Raw genomic sequence first — 23,925 nt, 5'->3', positions numbered from 1 at the left:
GCTCATAAATGTGTATTGACTTGTGGTTTAGCTCTGCTGCAAAGGATAGATTTTCTCTTGACTCTGAATTCTAAAAGCTTTTTGAGTCACTGAGTGCTGTACCTGGTTATTGCTACCACCAGGCTACAAGTAGGGTACACTTATGAGTAAATACTACTTTTCTTCAACTCCTTGCAGAAATGGCTCAAGAAGAGATGGAAGTTGATCTCCAGCCAGTGGCTGGTTACTCGGTGGAGACTCTGCAGACAGTTGCCCCGGAGCCCTCTGGTCACACAGCGCTCTCCTCCCACATTCCCGTGCCCGGGGAAGGAGGAGGCAGCGCTGCAGCCCTTCCTGCTGATGATGCTGTTGTCACACCCGACGCTGGTACAACAAGGGAAGCAGCTGCAGAGCCTGACCTGCAGATGACTCCAGCCACGGCCCCCAGTGGGCTGCAGAGGGTACAAGGGGCGTTTGAGCCGCACCAGCCGCTGCCTGTGGCACAGCTCACACAGCGGCCGCAGGTGTGGAGAGCCCGCAGGCAGCAGAGGATTGGTGGCTCCCAGAGGACAATCAGTGCCAGGTAAAGCAGAAATTAAACTGGGTCTGAACTGCCCACTGGTTGAGTCCAGCATCAGTTCAAAACTTCCTTGCTTCCTGGCTCACAGAGCCCAGCCCAGGTGTGTGGCTGGGGCCAAATCCAGGGTGCCTCACTTACCTTTTACATTCAGTAATAGCACAGTGACTTCTGGTCTCTTCTGGCAGGTTCTTTGCCCTTTTTAAGTGAATCCCTGTTTCATATGTTGGCAGGGGTGATGTTGACTTCTGAGCCCTTCTATGTTTTGAATTTTGCTTGCAGAGCTGCTGCTGCTGCTGTTCCCTCCACGCAGCCAGATTCCTGTCCATAATTCCTGCAGCAGTGCTGATTCTTGCCTGTTCCAGCCAGCATTTAACTCAGTGGAGCTGTGCTCTAATTTGCATTTCACTTTTGATTTGGGGTCTGATTACATTTGCTAGTGACAGTTGCTGCAGAAACTTTCACATACAAACTGATAATTTTCTGTAGGGTTTTTTTTGTTGGGTTTTGGGTTTGTTTTTATTTTACTTTCAGACAAAATAAAAAAATCCTCTCTATTTAATAACATTTGTGATGGGATTAAAGGGAGATGAGTGGGAATGCTCTCCAGTCAGGAGGAAATCCCAATTTCTAGTTTATTTGGTTTTTTGTCTCATCATTCTAGCTTTTTTACATGCCAAGGGTGAAATTATAATTAATTGAAGCATTGCTTTTTAAATTCAGTGAGACCAAGAGCTCCTCTCCTGCCAGTTGATTAAACACAACTGTGTTGTTTGCCCTCAGACTGCCTGTGAAGGTCACTGTAGTTGTGAGGGCTGGAAGGCAACCCAAGAAACTCCTTTGCATCTGAAGGATAATTGAGATGATAACTGGACTGATGCGGGTAGAGGGAAGGATGTTCTAGGGATGAAGTTCCAGCAGAAAAGAAGAGGGAATGTAGAAAGACTAAGCACAAAATAGTCAATGGAATGAGGCTGTGATCCAGGTGATGTGCATTTCACAGTACCTGTTCCTCCAGGAACCAGGGCTGAGTCAGGGTTGGAGAGACAGATTAGGCGTTTCCTTAGGCTTATTAGTCAGTGATACTGCTTTGTTTTTCTCCTCTCCAACACCACCATCCCCTTCTCCCCCAAAAGAAAGGAGAATATCGTTGTAATGAGAAGATTTTCTTTGAACTGAGCAAAATTAATTGTTGCTGATTATTCACAAGGTGGGCTATCCTGTGTGATTTCCCCCCTACCAGAGAAGGCCTGACTTGCTAACAGTGACACCTTCCTGCTGCAGTCAAAGCCTAGGAATTTTCCTGTAAACATTCGTGGAGCAACATGATGAGTCCGTAGCTTACCTGAAATGACTGTGGCATTTGTTTCTTGCTTTTCTGGACTCAGGGCAGCGCTGGACCATTACTTTCAACTCAGTAGGACCCAAGAGCCATCTGCAGGAGCAGTTCCACACCTGGAGACCCCCCGTCTTGCGAGGGACACCCAGGAACAGCGCCCAGATGAGACAATAGAAGTGATTGACTCTGACAGCACCACTTCTGAGGAGGAGGAGGAGGAAGCAGTGGAGGCAGAAGCACCACTGTTACCATCAGCCCAGGAGACTCCTCCAGCAGTGAGCTCAGGAGGTTTGTGCTGTATTGGAGCTGTGTAGAGTCTGATTTTAGACACTTTTCTTGCTGTTTGAAAACTCAGCCGGGAAATCCTTTCGAGCTTCTCAACAGACGGTGCTCAGAGATCTTTGTGCCCACAGCTGACAGGAGCAGGCTGCTGCCACACGGCTTCCTGGCAAGCAGCTCCAAAGAGCAGCAGCAGCAATGGCTGATTGCTGCCATTATGCTAAATACAATCTTTTTGCTGTTTGCAGACTGCTGCTTATTCTGAACATTTCCAGGATTATTTGTAACCTAAATTTAGAGATTATTGCTTGCCATGCTGTCATATATTATTAAGGAGTGATATTGAAGACATCAGATCACAGCTTGGACCATCAGCAAGTGCTCTCAGAGAAAGATCTGATTCAGTATCTTCTTTTAATTACTTGAGATTTCAATCTGCTTCAGTTTAGTTTTCATTTTTGTAACTTGTGAGACTTAGCTGTGGAGATGGAGGTGCTTTTTGTTTTCTTTTTGTTCTCTCCTCATCTCTGTCTCGCAGTTCTTTATCTAAACTCGTGTTCACAGCCTGATGCACACTTCAGTGACATTGTGATGAACATGCACAGTTTGTGTAAGAGTGGCAAATAGTTAACTTGCTAGTCAAGGTTATTGATGCCCAGAGAATAAAAGAACAAGGATATCTTTTTACTTCAGTCTCAAAGGAATGTCCTTATGATTCACTCTATGCCCTCAGTTTTGGTTTTGATTGGCCAGCCCACCTTGTTACCTTTTTTTAAAAGGGTATGTCTATGAGGTGTCTTTTGAACAGATCCATTCTGCTTGCTCTGGGCTAGTTTTACACATGACAGGAGCTCAAGCTGTTAAGTGCTGTATATTATTGTGTGAACATATGCTCTCTGTTGGATTTTCTGGATTTCTCTTGTTGCTTATATAAGCCAGTGGCTCCTCTTACAGCCCAGAACCACAGAGGCTGAAAACTTTATTGACATTAGCCAGGGTTGGGTGATACTTCCACTGGATGGAGAATATCTGCCTTGATTACTAAATGTGATTAATAACTCCTGTTTTGTCATGAGCTAGAGGAGAGACAGTGATTTCTGGTTCTTTTTTACTGTGCTGGTGGTGGTGCTATCCACACCACATAGCAATTCAGTGTGCCCATGCCTCAACAGATGGTCTGACAGAGACCCACCACAAAAACATAGGGAGAATACCAGCAGAATTGGTAGTTCAGGCAATTACCAGCTGGAAAACTGCTGAAGTCAGAGTGAATGGGCAGCCAGCATACGGGAAATGCTTTCTTGGCACATGAAATATGCATGCTTAGATCCCTTGGCAAAGCAACTTCTGATATTGGTGTCTGTCTTTCTCAGGGTATAATGATGCAGGAATATTACCTTACATCAGCCTAACTATAGACCAGGTCTGTTTGTTTTGTGCAGGTCTTGAAAATTCTTGTAACAATTGCTGTCCTTAAAAGACCTCTCCTTTTTTACTGAAATTCTGTTGCTTTTCGTAAAAGAAAACAAAGTTCTTCAGTACTACTGTTCATATATAGAAGGCCTTACACATAGACTGTGTCCAGGGCACTAATCTGAAACTTTGTAAGTAACTTGTGCTGTGTCACTACTTAAGCTGTGCCCTGATGATTTTAGATCAAAGCAGGAAAACTCCTTTTCCCTCCGTTATGAATCAGGTTATTTAAGCAATGCTTTCTTTAGCTTCCAGTCAGGTCCAAGCAGAGCCACCTCAAGCTTCTGCAGAACATGAAAGTCATGAAGATGAAGCTCAAGTCCAGCAAAAGCAAGTAAGGTGAACTAAATGCTTTTGGAGACAGATTATCTATGATAAATGCTGCATTTTCTAAAATAGTTGTGTTGTTTTTTTTTTTAAATTTTTAATCCTAGACATCTCCACTAAAGAGACTGGAGCCATCAGTTCCTGTTGCACCTGTGGATGAGGAGGAAGGAGACACCTGTGCAATCTGCTTTGAGCAGTGGACCAATGCTGGGGACCACCGTCTGTCTGCGCTGCGGTGTGGGCACCTCTTTGGCTACACGTGCATTGAGAGGTGGCTCAAGGGACAGGCAGGGAAGTGCCCTCAGGTAAAATGGGTGTTTATGTGCACTGGAAAGCACTTAAAGCACTTACTGTGTGTGCCTAACTTTTGCCTCAGATGCAATCACTGTCAAGTGTTGCAACTGGTTGCTGTGTGAAGCTGCTGTCAGAAATAACAACTCCCCCACTGATTTTGATGTTATTAGGCCTGTAACAACTAGCAGTACTTTAAAGGATGGGTTATGACTTGGATCTTCTCCCTGGAGTAGAGCATTTGTAAGCAGCAGATGCAAAAGTTTGAGAGTTCAAGTGGTAAAGTGGAAATGTTTTCAGAATGCCCCACTCTGGTCCTGTAGAGAACCACCTGGAATGGAAATAGCAGATGGATTCCTAGAAGCAATTAACTAAGCATAAAGACTATGTTATTAGACAAGAAATCTGTCTGAGAACTGTTTTGGAACCTCAGAATGGTTAGGGTTGGAAAGGACCCTAAAGATCATCTAAGTCAGTTTTCAGTTAATTAATCTTCTATATTGAACTGCATCTGCTTTTGCAACCTTTAAGAGGACCAGGTTGTTTGGGAGGCTGGCAGAGAGCAAACTGAGAACCAGGTTACATCTTTTAGTCTCCTTTTGCAAGTGGTAAATCAGCATTTGAAGGTTTTCTTTCCAGCTTTCTTTTCGTGGTTAATACTGATCTCTTTTGATGAGGCATGCACATCTCTGTGATGTGTTTCCATTCCTTACTCCTTTTTTCCATGAAGGAATGTTGACAAAAAATAGGTCAATGAGTACCTTGTAAATAGGATTCAGTTCTGCTGCTTTCCAAGTCGGTGGCTGGAAGCCCAGGGTTTCTTTGGCTTTGTCATTTTGAGAGCTTCTGTATTCTTGCTTGACTTTGCAGGATTCCATCCTGTCAACAAGAAACTTCCTCTTGACGTGTGCTGTGACTAAACCTAAAGAACCCCTGTTGCCATAGCAAAAGCCCAAAGTTGATTTTTCTTACCCCTGTCAATTCTATGTAAGCTTTTCTTCTCCCACTTCAGGCCCAGACAGAATTCTAAGAGACATGCCTTGCATATCTACTCTTTGGAATTTCATGACTGCTTTCTTCTTGAACAGTCACATCTCAAGGGTTTTTTGCTCTCTTGTTCTCTTCCAATGATACAAATATTAAAATGTTCTGGGGTGAAGAACTTGCTTTGGAGAGAACCTTGAAGCTAAATCATCTTCCCTTCATTTGCAGTTGCTGTCCTTTGCAACTGGGCGTCCTCTGGTTGAATAGCCCAGAGTTGCTGTGCATGGTCTGTATACTAAGTGGCTTGAGTGCAAGTTACTGTGAAATTGCAGCATTCCTGATCCTGCCAGTGGCAGCTGCTGGCTGCCAGGAAAACTGTCTTGGCCATTTACTGCTCAGCAAAGCAGTTTTTACAAAGGGGGAGAGGTTGTCTGCTCTGAAACTATTGCTTGTTTTCGTGCTGCTAAGTAATAGAGAAGTCTGCATTTGAAGCACACACAGTAATTTAATGCTTAGCAAAGGTTACTTGATCTGAGTATTCACTACCTCTTTTTGCATCAACAAAGAATATTTGCGAAACAATAAACTTGGAAGAAATTATGGCATCTGCAAGTTCTAACTTGCCTTCTTTTTAAGGTGAGTGTAAAGTACTAAATGGTTGCAGCTAGATGCACAAAATTATTGAGATATCTTATTTCCTGTGTGTCACTGAAGTCAGTGAGATGTCAGAGTTTCATACAACACTGGAACACTTTTATGGATTTGGGCCTGTAGAATTTGATTAAAGGAATATAGTACAGAAATAAGAGCTGGGAGTATACTCAGGGGTTCCTAAATCCTTGTCTGTTGGCTAAGCAACAAGTCTTGGTGTTTTCAGACCTGCAGCTGGGCTGGTGTTTTGTACTAGATCTTCTTGTTTTCACTTCTTTGTCTGATTTGGGTTTTTTGTCCTTGGAACTTACCTGACCATGCTGCCTTGCTGGTGCATTAGCAGAATACATTTAGTGGGAAGCAAGGAGATGGATTATTAAAGGTGCAGTAGGATATGCAACTTTTATTGGAGCCCTGGTTACATCTCTGGTGTCTGTATGAGGGAGCATCTTGCAAACATGCTTGTAAGTGTTTGTGGCACTGTTTTCCAGTAGACAGCCCCTCCCTTCAGAGCCAAATAAAACAATACCTAGGGACTTGTAGGGATGCATAGTTTGGATGGTTAAATTCCTGTAGCTGAACCGAGCCTGTGTTTGATTTCAGTGCAATAAGAAGGCCAAGCGCTCCGACATCGTGATCCTGTACGCGCGCACGTTGAAAGCGCTGGATACCAGTGAGCAGGAGCGCATGAGGAGGTATGGAGCCTGCACATAAAGACACCTGGCACTGAAAGCTGCACTCTGGCTTCTCCTTCATGCTTTCATTTCCTGTTTTGCCTACAGCAATTTGTGCATTCCCTTGGGTTTATCAGGAGTGTAGCTACCTTAAAGAACCAAGGCCTTGCTGTGTTGCATGTCTTAATTTTCTTTTGCAACAGAATTCTTGAGTTTGCATTTCGTGGCCCTGAAACAGCAAAAGGGATCTTGTGCTGTATCCTGAAATGTTATCATGGGAGGACATGCAGAGTTGATGCCGAAAAGCTGTGTGTTGCTAATTCATCATTAGATGGGAAAAGCAGGGCATAGTTAGGAATGCAAGGAGGGTAAATAGCTTGACCTTTTCTGCCATCTTTTCTGCATGCATTAAACAGAGTAATACCTCATATATATCACTTTCCATCTTCCTTTGTCAAACTCTTCATGTAGCTTTACTTGCAAAAGGTCAGCAAGCATTACTATGACTCCCACTTCCCTTTCTAACTTAAATGTAGACTTTGTATTGAAAAAGGGAAAAAAGCAGGTATGAAAATGGGGACTCATTTCTTTTCAGTAAGATGCTGTCCCAGATACAGTTCTGAAATTAAAAGGCTGCAGGTATCTGAGTTCTTCTGAGTCTTGTGTTGAATAGAATTTAATTGGGGTTTCTTTACACGTCTGCAACTACAGCACTGTTCTTTCAAGGCAGTCTTTCAACAGAAACCTCACTATCTATCCTGGTAATTATAGATCAGAAATGATTAAGGAGTAACAGTCAGTCAGGAAGCAAAGAATCTCTTCTCTCCAGATTGCCACAGCCTGATGGTGTTTGAAGTGTACCTTTGGAAGGGTCATGCTTCTTTTACTGTATTAACACAGAAAAATAAATGATACATAATTTTTTTTTCAAAAGCACAGAAGATATTTAGGTGTGTAAATTTTATCTGTCATGAAGGGGTAGTTGTCTGACTTCTGTTTGTGTCTCAGAACCTCACTGCAGCCATTCCCCACATGCCTTGCCCCTCTCTGCCTCCTGTTTTTGTTGTAAGGCAGAGACCAGTGACTGCCTGTGAGTCCATGAAGCTACTGGCAGTGGCTGCCTTGTGGCACACTGCCACCAGTGGAGCACAGATGTGTGTGTGCATGCATTAGCATGGTTTGCACGTTATCTTAAATTAGGTATAAGATCATGGGATTTGTTTCTCACATTTGCAAAAACCTACCAGCCTTCAGGCCTTGGGTACTGATATAAAGAATGTGTTTGTGATGGTTAAAGAAGCATTTCACCTCTTTTGTCTGCAGGAAATAAAATCACATGAAAAAGCTATAAGGAAATAACAGAATTCCATGCTTTGGAACATGCAAGGTTAAGTCTGTGCATTTGCAAAATACTTAGGCAAGCTAGAGCTTCCTGCACATGAATGACAGAAATATCTGGAGTATTGCAGCTTGTGACATACAGAATGCAGTGGGCAACACAGACCAAGTGTACAGCTAATTTTAAGCAGTGTTGGTGTTTCTTTCACCGCTTTAGCTTTTTCTTCATGTAAGCCTATATGAAAGAAAAATAAATTCAAGTAACTTGTCAAAAGCGCTGCTGGTAAATGGTGTGTGTGCACTTTTGGGCTCAAGGTGAGGTAGTAAGTGGGTCTTCTTTATAGGCATTCACAGAGAATTTATCTGTATGATTTTTTTCTGGTACAGATATATGTTCCTAAAATACAAGATTAGCTATTGGTAGTAGAGATAAGCTTGAAGATCTTGCTGTTCTATAATTATGCTATGATGTGCTGTGTTACTGACAGTGTGTTACATGGACATGATGGTATAGAATTTGCTTAAGTGTTTCTTAAGTGTTTTCTTATGCTCTCCTCTACTAAATTAGTCCTTAAGGAGAGATTGAGGAGAAAGGTTGTTGGAACAATACTTGAAGTGAGTCATTCAGAACAATTGCATAACTGAATATCTCAAGGTGAATGTATTGGATTAGTGCAGTACCAAGTTTTCTGTTACTTGTGGATTTGCCTGAACAGGTGGGATGAAGTCAGCTGGCAGGAATTGGCAGCCCAGAAAAGCATCCTAGATAATACCTAGTCCTAAGGATTGCTTTCCTCTCCTTCCTCCAGCTCTTTAGAAAAGGAGCAAATGTTGAGGAGACAGGCAGAGCTGGAATCTGCACAGAGCCGCCTCCAGCTCCAGGTTCTCACAGATGAATGCAGCAAACTCCGCAAGCAAGTTCAGGTAAGTCTCATGCTACAAGCAGACAAAGCATTTCTTTCTCTTCAGCCTGCCTTTCCTATGTTCCCTTAGAGGAGAGAAGACAGCATTCCAGTTTTAGTAATCAGCAAGATTTAGTAAACTCAATTGGTGAATCATTCCAAGCTCATAAAGACATCCTGGGCTGGATGTGTGCTACAAAAATACTGACTTTTTCTTGTGCTTTTAGGACTTAATTGAACTTGCAGCCCAGCAGTAGAGTTGTTTGGCTGCTGATGTTGCAGGTTCCCCCTCAGGTTTTGTGGTGCCTGGAAAGGTGTGGTAATAAAGAACTAGACTTACTCTACTCATCTTTCTTGTAGTTGCATCAAAATAAGCTTTGGAAAGCTATATAGTAAACCGATAAAAATGTGACCTATTATCTCTAGTTAGTAAAGAGCCTTAGAAAAGCAGTTTGTGAAGAGGCATGATTTTTTTTTCCCACTTGCAAAATAAAAACCAAACAAACAAACAAAAAACTCCACAACCCTAGGGATTTGGGTTTTTTTGAAAGTTAGTCAACATTTCAGTTTAACACCTCCTGGTACCCTGAGACCTGGCCTGTCATTAGGGGAGGCTGTACACAGGCTGAGCAGCTGCTGAGAGGCAGCTCTTAGAACACAAATTACTGAGTAAAAATGACTGGTTGTTAAATGACTGCTTCCTTCTGGGTTATGCAATACCAAGAAATTTTGTAACCCATCCCAGCTGCTTTTACAGGATTCCTATAAATTATGGACTCTGCTGGTGCTTCCAACTGTGAATTAGCTGGCTTATTCCACCAGTGCTAGGTTTTCCAAGAGCCTGTTTCATTGCCAGTCTGCTACCTTTTGTTGATTGAGGCAGATGATATCCTCTCACTGTGTAGCAGCCTGCTTAATTTTAGGATTTTCTTTGTTCCTGGATTTTTTTTAATAGCCTTGGCTATTCATATCTGTACATTAAACAGCATCCTCTTTGCTGAAGTCTTCCTGTGTGACGTAAGGTAAGGCTTTATAAATTTCCTAAATTCCTGCATGAAGCCATATGCTCATCATCACTAATGAGAAAATTGGTCCACTTCAAACTCTGGCTTAAGAATAATGCAAATAAGATAAAATTGCAGGTCCATAATGTTTTCCTGCAATTCATTTGGTGTTAAATGATGGAGTATCCAGTCTAACTGAATTGAAGTCACATGTTATCAAGATTAAGTACCCTGTGTTCCTTAAGCTCTGTTTCAGTATTTATACTGCATTCATCATTGTCCTGTAGTGGTTAATGCAAATGCTGGAAGCAATTTTAAGGTGCTTGTTTATACTACGAATAAACTGAAAATAAAACAATGTACTGGGGAGCAAAAAAGTCAGCTGGAAGTCTGCAATAAGTCTTTAACTTGGTTGATTGCATTTTGAGCAGATGCCTAATGTGCTCCTTGTTTTACTAGAAGTCACATAGTAAAGGAACTACTTGCATAAAAGTATTTAGGTTAGGAGGTTTCTAGCCTAGCCCTTGTTGGGTGATTGCAGCGTAGGGTTGGGTTGTTCAGGGATTTTTTTGTTGCTAATGCTCTTGATCTGTGCCCAGCAGCAGTCATGGCACTAGTTATGACCTCTCTTCAGGTTTGTATGCATTTTTCTGTGCTTTTACCCATTAACAATCTTGTTCATTGTACTTTGTTATTCAAGTATGCAGTGTTATTGAGGCTAGGAAACTGATGGGTTTTAAGTCTTTAGCTATATAAAAATACATGAGAAAAAGAACTTGAAGATGAGGAGAGCTCTGGAAGAAAGCCCTCAGGAGTGGGGGCTGTGCTGAGCTGTGTCCTGCCCACCACATGGAGGTGTTCAGGCTTGTGTTTTGGAACCAATGCTGCTGACACTTTACTTTTACCTAATGTTTTTCCTTTGGGAGCAGAAAGAACTTGGGAATGAGATGTGAGCTACTGCAGTACTCCTCCTAAATCTGCCAGCATTTTCAGTTAAAAGTAGCTAATGATAAGCGAACCATCTCTGCCTTTTGATTTTAATATCACTGTTCAGCTGGGGTAGATCTGGTTTTTGCACATGGGAAGTAGTAGCTCTGTTTGGGTATGGAGCACAAAAAGGAGGACTGGCAGGGAAATTACAGGAGATTGCATGCTGTGGTGGAGAAGAAAGCAAATGTAATTGTGACCCGTGCAGAGATCAGTTTATATTGTTTGATGTAATGGAAAACCTCCTTTAAAATAGGATTTTCAGAGCATCCAAAAAAATTGAATGACAAAATATCAATAAAAACTTGTGTATCCAATACCTCTAGAAAAAAAAAATTAGGCTAATTGTTGTACTGAATAAAAATTGTTCATCTTTGTGTTCACCTCCAATTGATGTCTGGGGAAATGAAAGCTGGTATTTCATTGCTGTTGTTTATAGTGAAGCCAGTTAGAAATGCTCCGTGTCCTTTAGACTGAATTTGAAGCCGAACCTCAAAGGGAGGTGGAATGTCCACAGTGCTGCATCACAGCTTGAGGCTGTCCTGACCTGTGTTTCTCTGTTAAAGGCAGGGCAGGGGCTGTGCAGTGCAAGGTGGCAGGTGTGGCTTCTCTAAGAGCTCTTTGGGAAACAGCCAGAGTGTGACAGTCATTGATACCTGCCTTTGTCTTGAAAGCTTCATATCAGCTATTAGGGCCGTAACCTAATAACTCAAAACTGTTCTGAATTTATTGTAGCTCCTGGTTTTCCTTTCCTATTCATTGTGCTCTTCTACTTCTCCTTCTCCTGCATGCTCCTCAGGAAGACTTTTGCTATATAGCCCATTTTTACCCCCAGTGTAACTGTGTTCGTTCATCACTGCAAAGGTGAGCTGAAATCTAGAAGCAGTCATAGCATGTGCAGAGTGAGGAGTCTGCTCTCAAGGCCTTTAGTTGACACCAGGCATCTTAAAAAATGAATCTTAAAGGAAAGTATTGGCTTTTACATAATGAACAGAATGTTCTTTTGAGCACAATTAGTGGAATTTGTCTGCAGCACAATGTTTTTAATCACCTTGCTAATGTGCCTCCAGTAAGACTTCCTGGTTCTGCTGGGTTTGTCCATTGTGTTTAAATGTAAACATTGTACTAATAGTCCTTGTGATTTTAATTGCCTGGTTTCCTTTTTAATAACTTGTGTGAAAGTTGAATGTTGAGTGCGGGTGACAAGGAGAATTTTTTAAGGTCCCCAGAGCAACAGATAATTTTAATCTCTTCTGATCCCAGTGGTCCTGGCTTCCCCCTCACCTTTTAGAAATAATGAGTTTATTAAATTTTCGATTAAAAGTTACTTTCTTTTAAGTTACTTGTGTTTTCACTGACTGCTTACTCTAAGCCTGAAGCTATAGCTTTCATAATAAGCATCCTGACAACCCTCACACCCCTTCTTCCTTCCTTGCCCAGGTTGTTTTGTCTTTTCTTGCACTGTGGGGATCATCTGGAGTCTCCAGCTTTTTTAAATATTTATATTCCCTTGGGACATTTTCAATGTGCTTGATGCCAAAGAGATCAGACCTCTGTAAAGTGTCAGAATTGCTCTCCTCCTGGGCACATTCGAAAAGTTACAGGTCTTGATAACTATTCATGTAGGGCTTGAACTTTGATCTTGCTTTTTTGAAAACTGCTGCCTTTGCTTTGATGCAGGTTAAGTGGTGGTGGCTGGTTCAGTATTGAGGCTGACTTGCAATTACAGATATATTCATAATATCCCTCTTGTGACCCTTAATTGTTTAAAGATTACATCGTGTTTGAAGCAGAACCTGTGTTGCTCAGACAACAGAAAGCAAGTAGCAATTTTCCTTCAGTATACCCTCCCTCTTAAATATCCCTGAGATTCTGTATTGTCTGGTTTTGACCTTGGATTACAAGATGGTCAAAATGCTATTTGGGAAGGAACACTTCTAGTTGACTCGCAATATACTGATGCCACTACCTTCATTCCCACCTCACCCCTGATGATCTCAGCAGAAAAAGGAATTCAAGGAATACCTTGTTCCTCACAGATGCTGTTTTTGGCCATGCCTTTGCTGAGTATCCTTGAGCATTCATCAACTGAGGTGGAGGAAAAGAGGGGAGGAGGTGGTAGAATACAGGGATGGAGCTCTTGAGAGTTGTGTCGTTCCTGGAATTTGCTGCACAGGGTTTACAAGAACAGGGTCATCATCATTAAATAGACTGACTTGTTTCCTGCAACGCCCTTTATGTTGAATCTTGGGCTTTTATTTTTTATGGGGTATTCTGGAAATTCTGGAAAATGGTTTTAATTGACTTTCTCTTGTGGTTTAGGGGCACATAATACTTGGCAGTTCATTCTCTTCTAAACACCATTGATCTGGTAATAATTGTTACTGGCTTTTATGTGTTGCCCAAGAGTCCTCTCTTTCACAGGGTGTAATACATACAATAACAGACTTGAGTACAGTATTTACACAGCTTTTGAATGCTTCTGTTGCTCACTGTCATAGGCCATGGACTTAAAAATGTAGCACTTCAGGAATAGCATGGAAATGGGACTGTATTTGCCTCTTTTATCTGAGAAAAGTACAGCTGGAGCACCTAAAGCAGAGAGCACAGGAGGTTACAGTGCTGGTGATGCATTAAAAGTCTCTGGGTTTTTTCTTTGCAGGAGCTGAAGGCTCTGGTGGCCCAGTACAACATGAGCACTTCACAGCAACCTGGCAGCTCCCGCACCTGCCTCCCAGGCAGCCTCCCCTCCAGCCAAAGCCAGCACATGTACCAGTTGGAAAAGGCTATTTTGGTGTCTCAGGCTGGGAACTGCAGAGTGATGGCGTACTGTGACTCACTGAGTTGTCTTGTGGTATCACAGCCTTCTCCACAGTCTACTTTTATTCCTGGTAATTAAGCAAGTCAACATTTGGGGGTTCAGAAGCATAAGTTAATGCCATTTCTACTTTGTCACTGCTCCCTTTTCTGCTTGGCTTTTGCATGTGCCTTGTAAACTTGTAAGACTCCCCACAGTTCATCTGGCCCCTGCATTGGTAGCTTCTGCCTGGCAAAGGAGCTTGTTTTCCTTGGCACTTCTGTGACAGAGTCCTAGCAGAGGGTCTCCAACTCTCCTGCTGGAATGTCACATCCACAGGAAGGTAAAAGATGTGTGTGGCAATCCTTGAAAAGGTGGACCTTCTGAAAGAACAAGAGGCCAGGCAGTGGGACCTGCAGAGAAGCTTCCAATGAGTGAGAAACACTGCTTCCCTAATTGTAGGTGGAATGATACACATGCAGCTGATTTGTCAGTAGTCTAAAAGAAAAGCCAACAAAAAAAACCCCAAAACCTATCCAAAAGCAAACTTCTTTTAATATGAATGCCTGAAGAGCTGTTCCCTAATGAGAAAATAAGAAGCCAAGAAGTCATGGCCAGCCCTGGTTTTGTCTCACTATTATGTCCAGGGGCCAGTGACCTGACATCTGGACCAGTGCCAGTGGCTTTTTCAGTGCAATACATGTGGCATTAGGAGTCTGAAAAGCACTTAGTTGCAAAATGCTTGCTGACTGTTGAAACTTACTTTATTTGGTTAATGGGTTTGAGGTTAATGTGCCTTATCTAAGCATAACAAAGTGGTTTTCTGCATTTAACTGGTCTCATTTTTCTGGCATTTGTAGCCAGGGACTGAATCACTGAATGAAGGCTTTGTGGTGACTCTTGTAGCACACAGGTTAAGTTCACCTGTAACCATTCTTTGCTATGATGCTTGTTCTCTTAAATAGCCATGTAATCCTGCTCTTTGTGGTTTTATCTGGGCAAGAGTGTCTTTGAAGAAGCTGGCTAAAGAGCAGCAGGCCTTGTAACAGGGATTGCAACACTGGTACTGAAATTGTTCTTGCCAGCTGGGATCCTTAAGGATTTAGCTTTGTTGCCATTTGAATTAAAGAATGATTTGTGGCAGTTCTTATCCAGAACAGCAAATAACTTACGTGTTCATCCCACCACAGACTTCAATACCGACTTTGTAGTTCTGGCATAGAACAACCAGTTCTATGTATATGTACTTCACAATAAACTGCTTTACCCTTCTTCTGTGGCAGGTTGTGGTGTTAAGATGATGAGCTTGGCCAACCTGAAGAGCAGTCAGTACATCCCCATCCACAGCAAACAGATTCGGGGCCTGGCTTTCGGCACTCGAGCAGATGGTTTACTGCTCTCAGCTGCTCTGGACAACACTCTCAAACTCACCAGGTGAGCCCTGCTGCCTGTCCCTGCAGAGTTTGGCTGTGTGCAAGAGGTTGGGTTGGATTTTGTTCTGCGTTGCAGCACTTAGTATTCTGCTTTCTGGAAGATGCAAAGATGAGATCAGGTCTGCATATTCTTCCTGCATGTAGGAAATACAAGAGGGAAGGACCTACTGATTGACTTTGCATTTTTAAGGTGGAGGTGTCATGAAGCCATCTCTCTCTGATTTTCTTGTGGAAAACAAGTAAATTCAGCATGGATTGGCCAACTGTGTTGAGAATAATAACATAAAAAATAGACATGACATTTACAGTCCACTTGGTTTTCTGTTATTGCAGGAAAATGTGAAGTGTGGGAACTTGAATGGCATAAAGCAGAAATGAGGGGTGGTTAAGCTGGGCTCCTCCTGCCCTGCACTGATGTTGACTTGTTCAATTTTAAACTTCTTGCGGATCATGGAATTCATCTGGGATATGAAATGCATAAACAGCATTGTTGAGCGTGTGCTAGAGGCTCTCTAGAGCTAGCAGAGACTTAAAACAGTAGGTTAGAGACTAAGTATGCAGAGACTGAGAGAAAAATGTGTCCATTCCTGTTAGAATTTACAGTTTATGAGTGTGTTTTCTTGCTGCTCTGCTGCTCTTCAGTCTTAATCTTACAGTGCTACAAAACTTTATTGGCTGCTTGATTCTTATTGAGTTATAGTAACATCTCTCTGCAATCTGTCTGTCAGTATTGGGTTAGGCAGGATCAAGTGTCTGTTGTTTGACTAATTAGTCTTTCCCACAAGTAAAGCAATGAAGAGAACTTAATTCTGCAACAAAAATGTACAGAATGCTTCTTTCCTGTAACCATGCTGAAATGTTTGCTAGATTAGTTAAAAGTAGACAAAACTGTCTCAGATGCTCGAGTCAAGGTGTCAGAATTCTAACTGATTAGGCCTATAATTCTTTTCATGGTTTAATCTGAAGAATGACAGACACTGCAACAAGGAACCAGACACTCCCATCTCTGCCTCTTACTGCCTGGTTGGCTGCATCAGAGCTTGTGATCCTCTTGCTTTTGTGCTTGATCCCAGAATATCTTGAAGTTAGATGTTTGCTTCAGCAGCATCTTCATACTTTTTTCAGTCTCCCTCTGAAAGAATAGTCCCTTCTTTGGTGATAATTCTTCTCTAGTTATTTATTTCATACTCATCGTCCCCAAAATAATTATCCAGGTTGTCATTATATCTCCTGCTCTGGCTTGCAGTTGTTTAAAATAGCACTCTGAGTTTGTTTTGGTTTTGTTTTGGGTTTTTTTTCCATCCTGTTGTTTTGACCCAGTCACTGCTCTGATATCAAACTCCCTATTTTCCCATCTAGATCTTTGTAGTTGTTCCCCTTACACTTACCTGAGAGCAATTACTTGTTTCTCTGGAGTCCTGAGCATAATCACCTTTCCCCAGGAGAAGCACAGAAAGGATATCCGGAGTTACTTTGATATGTGCAGTCTTCTGTCTCTTGCTGTTCTCAGTGCACAAATGCATGTTGACAATGCTGCCCTTTGCAAATACGTCCTGATCTGATACCAACTTCATCTGCTATTCTGGGTTGTGCCCCTCTGTGGACTCTCTTCTTCTTTAGAAACTTGATTTGTAGGAGGAATAATTAATACTTTAAATGTACTTTCAACTGTCCTTAGCCATTCACTGTCTCACTCTTGCTTAAACTAGATTCTTTTGAGGCATAAATACTGTTCCTCTTGTGTAAAAAGAGGGGAAATAATTAATGAGAGATGCCATCTGAAGAGATGAGCCCTGTGATCTCAGGAATATGTGGTATTATGGGACTACACCAGAGTTGCTTCTAATTGTTTCCAGAAAAGTAACTTAGCTTTCTCTTGCCAGTAAGGGCGGCTGAGACCCTGCTGTGAGATTTCCTCTCCCAGTCTCCAAGGATCAAACTGGAAAAAGAAGCATTGGCCTGGAAGAATTATAAATTACTTGACAATATCCAAGGGATTATTCTGTTTGGGTTTTTAGATTCATGTCTGGAGTAAAGGAGGAGTTAATTGAGAATTTGGTCTAAAGAGAGATGCTTTTGTCTGAAGACTTTAAAAAGCTAGATTAGCTTACTTTAATTGTGCTGTTTTCTCATCAGTAGATACTTTTGCAACTGGCCAACACTTTGCTTTTTTTCTGCAGCTTGGCAACAAACACTGTGGTGCAGACATACAATGCTGGCCGTCCTGTGTGGAGCTGCTGCTGGTGTCTTGATGATACAAACTATGTCTATGCTGGATTGGTCAATGGCTCTATAATGATATATGATCTGAGAGACACTCATTCTCATGTCCAAGAACTGGTCCCTCAGAAGTCAAGGTATGGCAGAAGGATTTATTTCTCTCAACTAATACACATCGAGTTAAACACAGCTTCTTCCATAAGTCACTCAACAATTACAGCAGTTTAAATTGTGTTATCTGAATCTCTTGTACAAAAGTTCACATTTAGCACAAATGTGAGAAGTCTCTCATAAGGTTGTGCAGTGTTTATATATAACTTATGCAGGCGCTAAGCACTTGTGCCCTTTTTAAGGCATTGGTGCAATATAAACAGAAGAGCTGAATTTGTTTTAGAGCTGGGGTTAGTATTTAATTTTGGAAGGACAAATCACAAAGAGCTGTGAAATTCTGATGCTTCTATTTCTTATACTCTGGGAATCAAACGCTGATTTGCACTAATCTGATGTGTGCTGTCTGCTGCTTCTGTAAAACATAAGGCTCAGCAGTTAAGCTGGATTTAATTTATAGTTGTCACATCCACTGGCACTCATTGCTTGAAGGGCTGTCTCACAGCCTGCTTAGGCCCTTTCTTTGCCATGCAGTTGGAGAACTGGAGCTCTGCAGCAGCGAGCAGGACATCAGCAGAGCTGCAGCTGACAGCACTGACAGGTCTTGCCAATGACCCTTCCAGGTGTCCCATGGTATCACTGTCCTACCTGCCCCGGATGGCCTCAGCATCACTGCCTTATGGTGGAATATTGGCTGGGACCTTGGAAGGAGCCTGCTTCTGGGAACAAAAGGCTGGCAACTCCTACCGGCCTCATCACCTGCCCCTGGAACCCGGAGGCTGCATCGATCTCCAGACAGAGATCAACACACGGCACTGCCTGGCCACATACAGGCCTAGTACGTACTGGGGGGTCTCTGCAGGCTTTCACCACTGCTTCTCACTGCTCTGGGCTGAGCGCAGCAGCAGCTTTGGTGCTGTGGGTACTGCAGAAACACAGCAATGTGCTCTTACTAGAGCAGTGAGCATCTGCATGTAGAGAAACTGGGGATGGGCAAAAGCAGGCAGCTGCAGGCTGGTGCTGCTTGTATTCCTACAACTAAAGCCTATCTGTGAGTACATTTTTCAAAAGTTACCTTTTTATTTCTACTACACAGGTAAAAATAACCCATGTATGCGTTGTGTGATGATGGAACTGACTTGCAGTCCACTAACAGAGGGCTCAGAAGATGTGGTGTGTTCGTCTAACCCAGTTCAGACTTTCAGTGCTGGGCCTGCTTGCAAGTTGCTGACCAAAAATGCCATTTTTCAGAGCCCAGAGGATGATGGGAGTGTCTTCGTGTGTGCTGGTGATGAGGCATCCAATTCTGCTCTGGTATGTCATGTTCTTTTCAGTGTGGTGTAGGGGTTCATTGCAGTTCTTAGGAGAGAAGCCTTATCAGCCACAGTATCAGTGGGATTTGGTGGGAATCGTCGTGTCACACGTTACCCTGCACTAGTTGGTCTGTTGTACTGCTGTGGCAGATAAAACTTTCTGATAGTGTGGGACTCCCAGTCTTAGCCAAGGCCTGTGGTCCCCATCCATCAAAGGGCATGTAGGCAGGGAGCCCCTGTTGTCCTCCAGGGGAATGGGGTTGGGCATAGTGGCACAACTGGGGCCTGAGTGGTGTAACAGACTCAGTGGGATAGTTAGTGTGGTAAGCACTGCAGGAGAAGGATGCAGGCTTTTTAGGAATGATAGGGAAGAGGAGAAGGGCTGTGCTTTGTATGAAAAAGCAGCCCAAATGCAGAAGATGGACAACAGGTGGCATGAGAGCTCATGAGTGGGGTCAGAGAGGGTGGTCAGGGTCTGCAAGTCTGTTAAAGACCAATCAAGTGGGGTTGGAAGTAGAGGAAAGGGTCCTATGAATAAATTGAGGAAATCTTTTCTGGAGAGAGGGAGGTCTGCTCTGGGTAGGAGGAGAAGAATTCTGCAGTCCTTGACCTTGTCTGTCCCTCCCACAGCTCTGGGATGCTGGAAGTGGTTCCTTGCGGCAGAAGCTGCCAGCTGACCTGCCTGTGCTGGATATCTGTCCCTTGGAAGTGAACCAAAGCCACCTCTTGGCTACTCTGACGGAGAAGAAGGTGAATATCTACAAGTGGCAGTGAGCTGTCCTTACGCTTGCCACAGACTGTCAAATTTGCTGCTGATAACCCTACACAACTGCTCAGTCCTGCACTTGGTGCTTACAGGAGACGGAATCCATTACAGCACCCTTCTGCCAGTGGGAAGGAACTGGGATGTGCTGGTGCCCAGAGCAATTCCTTTCTTCTGTATTCCTCTTTAGGCCTGCCCTTATTTTTTCTTTTGTCAATTTTTTTTTTAGTCAAACTCGACAAGCTGCCTCAGCACAGCAATAATTCCTGGAGTGTCTCCAGCATGTGTTGCTGCACTTTTTTTTTTCCACTGTGAATACAGCACAGGGACTTTCAAATCTCTGCTACAAATGAATAAAATAAGAGGAACTTGAAGACCTGAGACTCCCACTGCACTTTCTTGTGGAATCCTGCCATGATTACTGGGTGATGAAAAGGCATCTCATGGCATTGCTGATATGCAGTGTGAAAGCAAGTTCACTGCCATGAGGAGCATGCTCCCAACGTTCTCTTGAAGGTCTAGGGTCAGTTGGCAGTTATTCCCTAACAAGGATGGATCCTGTTTTGGGGTGATGGAAAGAGCAGACTTGAAAAATCTACAGAGAACTATTTTCCTTTGTGGGTTTTTTTTTCTTATCATGAGCATGTAATTTGCACTGTAATTCCTTAATTCTCTGCCATCCTTTCCCTCTCTCCTTCCTGCTTTACCTGCAAGCAAACTTGGACAGTTTGGTTGTGGAAAATGAAAATAGTACTGGAGAAGTACAGGTAAAGAAGAGAGAGATGATTCTTGTACTGTTGGCTGCTTCAGTCCACAGTGTTCTTTTTTAAAGACAGGAATGTAGTGAAACAGCCAGTACATTGAAAAAGAATGCTGGCTGCTTCTGTTGTTTGGAGGCAGGGGAGTTGGCTTTTTTTCTGTTTTGAGGAACGAGTGGAAGCTCAGGGATTTCATCAGCTTGTTTTTACTGACCTTTTGTCTTCCTTAATATGACAGTTTGCAGCTCCACAACTGGTCACAGAGAGCTTCCAGTTGTGTTTGTGTAAATGTGAGCCCGTGGGATGAGATCAGAGCCCGGGGATGTGTGTGGGCAGGTGCGCTCTCAGCACCTCACTGTAAATACTCTGAGGGCTGGGGCTTTCATCTCCGGGTCACATCATGGAGGGAGACTTCAGTTCCGTTTTATGTGTAACAAAGTCAAACTTGTGAGGATGTTGGAAGCTGCAAGAGAAGTTTCCTGTGCTGGAAGGTTATCCCTTGGCACACCTCTGCCTCTGGATGTGTGGTGAGCAGGAGCTGTCCCATTCGGATTGAGTGTGCTACCACTTAGCTGCCAGGATAATTTTATTTGCTGAAGTCTGGGGCTTGCACAATGTAATCCTGTTTGTCTTAAATGGAACTGAGAAGATCTTAACTTTATATTTCTCTGTATAGTATTTTGTTTCTATATTTTTATACTGTAAAAATAAAGTGTTTATAATTATCAAATAGGAGTGGTGCTGCTGTACTTTGAAAGTAGGTCTCAGTGACATTCACTGCATGTATTATGAACATTACCAAGGGTTCCCTTTTGCAGGTGAGATTTCTCTTGCTTTGTGTTATTTCCAGGTCACACTGAGTTTCTGGCTGAAATAATGAAAGTATTTAGTGAATGAGTCCTCACTGAACCATCCTTATCTCCGGCCAGGTGAGGAGAAGGAAAAGGGTTGAGCAAGGTCAGGCTACACACATGGGATGTCTTTTAAATGAAAATAACTCACTGGCATGAGAAATTTTGGCATTTTAACAATGATCAGGAACTAAGGGTTGGTAAAATTATATTGTGAGAAGGTCTCTGGTAACAGCTAAACTAGAAGGAGCAGGATGCTCTCTGCCATATTAATACAATGAGCTTCTTGTTCTCAGCTATTTTGAGGCATTATTTATGTTCTGTCAACTCCAACGCCATCTTAACACAAGAAATTTGGGAAGCTTTAAATGTACACAGGAAAAAGAATTAAAATGTTTTGATTTTCTAGGTAGTCCTTTGATTTTATTTTCCAGGTAACGCTTGTTTTCTACTTTATGCCACCATACAGGAAAAAGAGATACAAACTTAAATACTATTTAAATAATGGAAGATGACACTTTCATATTCTCAGTCTTCAAACCTAGAGTGTCAGAAAATGTTCAAAGTGAAGAAACCTTGTAGCCCTGTCCTACTCCCAAGTTTGCAGCAATCTGCAGGGAAGTACACCTCACTGGTGTACAGAAAGCCATCAGCATTGAGCGCTGATAAAAGGTCAAATGTGTTAATTAAATATTTGTTCATCTCTGTCTGGAGTCAAAGGGGCAGATTTGGGATGGAAGGATGAAAGAAATCAGCGTCTCTACACTGTGCAGGGCAGCTGTCATGAGAGGCTGAGCTGTTTCGCTGGTGTTTCAGGCATGAAGCCACTATGTGGCTATTTCTGCCTCTGTCTCCGGGAAGATTTTGTTATCGTGGTGCAGGGTGGCCCCTTGGCAATTCCTGTAGTAATTCTGGTGTGAGGTGATAGGTAAAGCCAGGCAGTGCTGTTGCTCCTGCAAACAGGGCTTTGCTCTTAGCTGTGCATGGGCATTTTAAAATATTTTTCTCCAGGCTATTGTGTGGCAGTACCTTTTTACATTTTAGTTCCTCTCAAAGCACGCCTGGGGGACAGTGCAGTGCTGGCCAGAGCTGGCTGTGGTGGCTGCTTGGTTGGCAACAATCCAACCCCTGCTGCTCCCTGCAGAGGTGTGATGTTGGGGAAGAGGAGGCTGGAGCTGGACAGCCATGCTCGGAGAAGAGCTGTTCTCCGCATGTCCCTCCAACAGGGTGATCTCGTTTTAGACTGTGGTGATCCATAGGGGGAGGAAGCAGCCAGCTCCCAACCTCCACATCAAGGAACTTTGCTCCTGTAGCACCTACCCTGGTGCTTTAGCTGTTGAAGTGACTCCGGTGAGATTCTGACAAATAATCAAAAATGTTGCAGATGAGGAAAAGGTCATCTGCAAAGCCAAGAAATGATCACAGCTTGGTGTGTGTGTGTGCAAACGAGGCAGGATGGGCCAGGGCTTTGCTCTGCTCTGGCTGTACCCACTGCTTCCTGGAGGGCAAAAAAGCACCTACTTGGTGTCCCAAATCAAATTGGATTAAACCCAGGCACTGTAGCAAGTGAAACAAGCAGCTTAAACTGAACCTTGTTACACTGAGGTAGCCAGAACATCCCAGTGGGATTTCATTTAGTTCTCCCTTTGTGAGGAGATGTGACAAGATTTTCTGCTTCTGTAGATTTGCAGATTTTCTACCAAAGCAGTAAATTCTTTAAAAGACCCACCTTTCTGCTGGTTTGTGAAAGAGAGAATATGGGAAAAACCAGTTCAGCTGCCTTGCAGAGTCACCTGGAAAAATTGAGCAGAGGGGGCCACAATGCCTCAGCAGCCAGGACTGTCCTCAGGTGCGTGAGCTGCTCTTGGCCTCAGTGAGCACTCTGGAATGTTGATGTGAACAGCCTCCCTCACTTATGATAATGGCATTTATCATTGTTTATTTGCTTTTATGATAGTTAAAGATTAAATTTAGACATACTGCTGAGAAGGCAGAAATGCCTCCTGCTCACGTTACTTGTCTTTGCTGAAAGAGGTGGGCTGTGCTCAGATGGCAGCCAGAGCTGTGGGTGCCCTGATATTACAGAACACTGGGTTAGTTCTATGGGCCCATGGGAAACTGTCCTGGGGTGCATCAGGCACAGCGTCACCAGCCAGTTGAGGGACGGGATTGTTCTGCTCTGCTCTGCACTGCTGCAGCCTCACCCTGAGTCCTGTGTGCAGTTTTGCTCACTGCAATATAAAAAACCTATTAATCTATTAGAGAGTGTCCAAAGGAAGGTAAGGAAGATGGTGAAGGGTTTTGAGGGGAAGATATATGAGTGGCTGAAGTCCCTTGGTCTGCTCAGCATAGAGGAGACTGGGGGTAAACCTCATTGCAGTTGCAACTCCCTCATCAGGGGAACAGAAGGGGTACTGATCACTTCTCTGTGGTGACCAGTGACAGGACCCAAGTAATGGCCAGAAGTTGTTTCAGGGGAGGTATAAGTTGGATATCAGAAAAAGGTTCTTCACCCAGAGGGTGACTGGGCACTGGAACAGGTTGCCCAAGAAAGTGCTCACAGCAGCAACAGTGACAGAGTTCAAGAAGCATTTGGACAATGGTCTCAGGCACATAGTGTGTCTTTAGGCGATGTCCTGTGCAGGCCTAACACTTGGACTTGATGATTCTTGTGGGTCCTTTCCAACTCAGCATATTCTGTGAATCTGTGAAAATATTGCCTCTAAGTGCAGAAGAAAGAGGAATTTGGGATCTATGTCCTAGAAAGCTTATCTAATCCTTGGTACAAACTTTACAGGTAACAGGCTCTCTCCAGCATGTAGTAGTCAGGAGAAAAGTCTCAAACTAATTTCAGTGATTATCCCACCCTGTGAAGCG

General features: G+C 43.2%; 1 protein-coding gene across 1 annotated transcript; it reads left to right on the top strand.

Moving 5' to 3' along the window:
- Positions 1-179: 179 nt before the first annotated feature.
- RFWD3 (ring finger and WD repeat domain 3) lies at positions 180-20,927 on the top strand. Its single transcript, XM_066327770.1, has 12 exons — positions 180-562; positions 1,945-2,183; positions 3,896-3,981; positions 4,082-4,279; positions 6,504-6,595; positions 8,722-8,836; positions 13,468-13,696; positions 14,886-15,036; positions 17,216-17,392; positions 17,987-18,201; positions 18,460-18,677; positions 19,307-20,927. The coding sequence occupies exons 1-12, from the start codon at positions 180-182 to the stop codon at positions 19,448-19,450; spliced, it is 2,247 nt and encodes a 748-aa protein (XP_066183867.1). The 3' UTR covers positions 19,451-20,927.
- Positions 20,928-23,925: the final 2,998 nt, after the last annotated feature.

This window comes from Sylvia atricapilla, chromosome 12, assembly GCF_009819655.1.
Source record: "Sylvia atricapilla isolate bSylAtr1 chromosome 12, bSylAtr1.pri, whole genome shotgun sequence".
Lineage (NCBI taxonomy): Eukaryota > Metazoa > Chordata > Aves > Passeriformes > Sylviidae > Sylvia > Sylvia atricapilla.
Note: the sequence above shows the minus strand (reverse complement) of the source record. Positions and strands in the feature narration are given on the sequence as shown.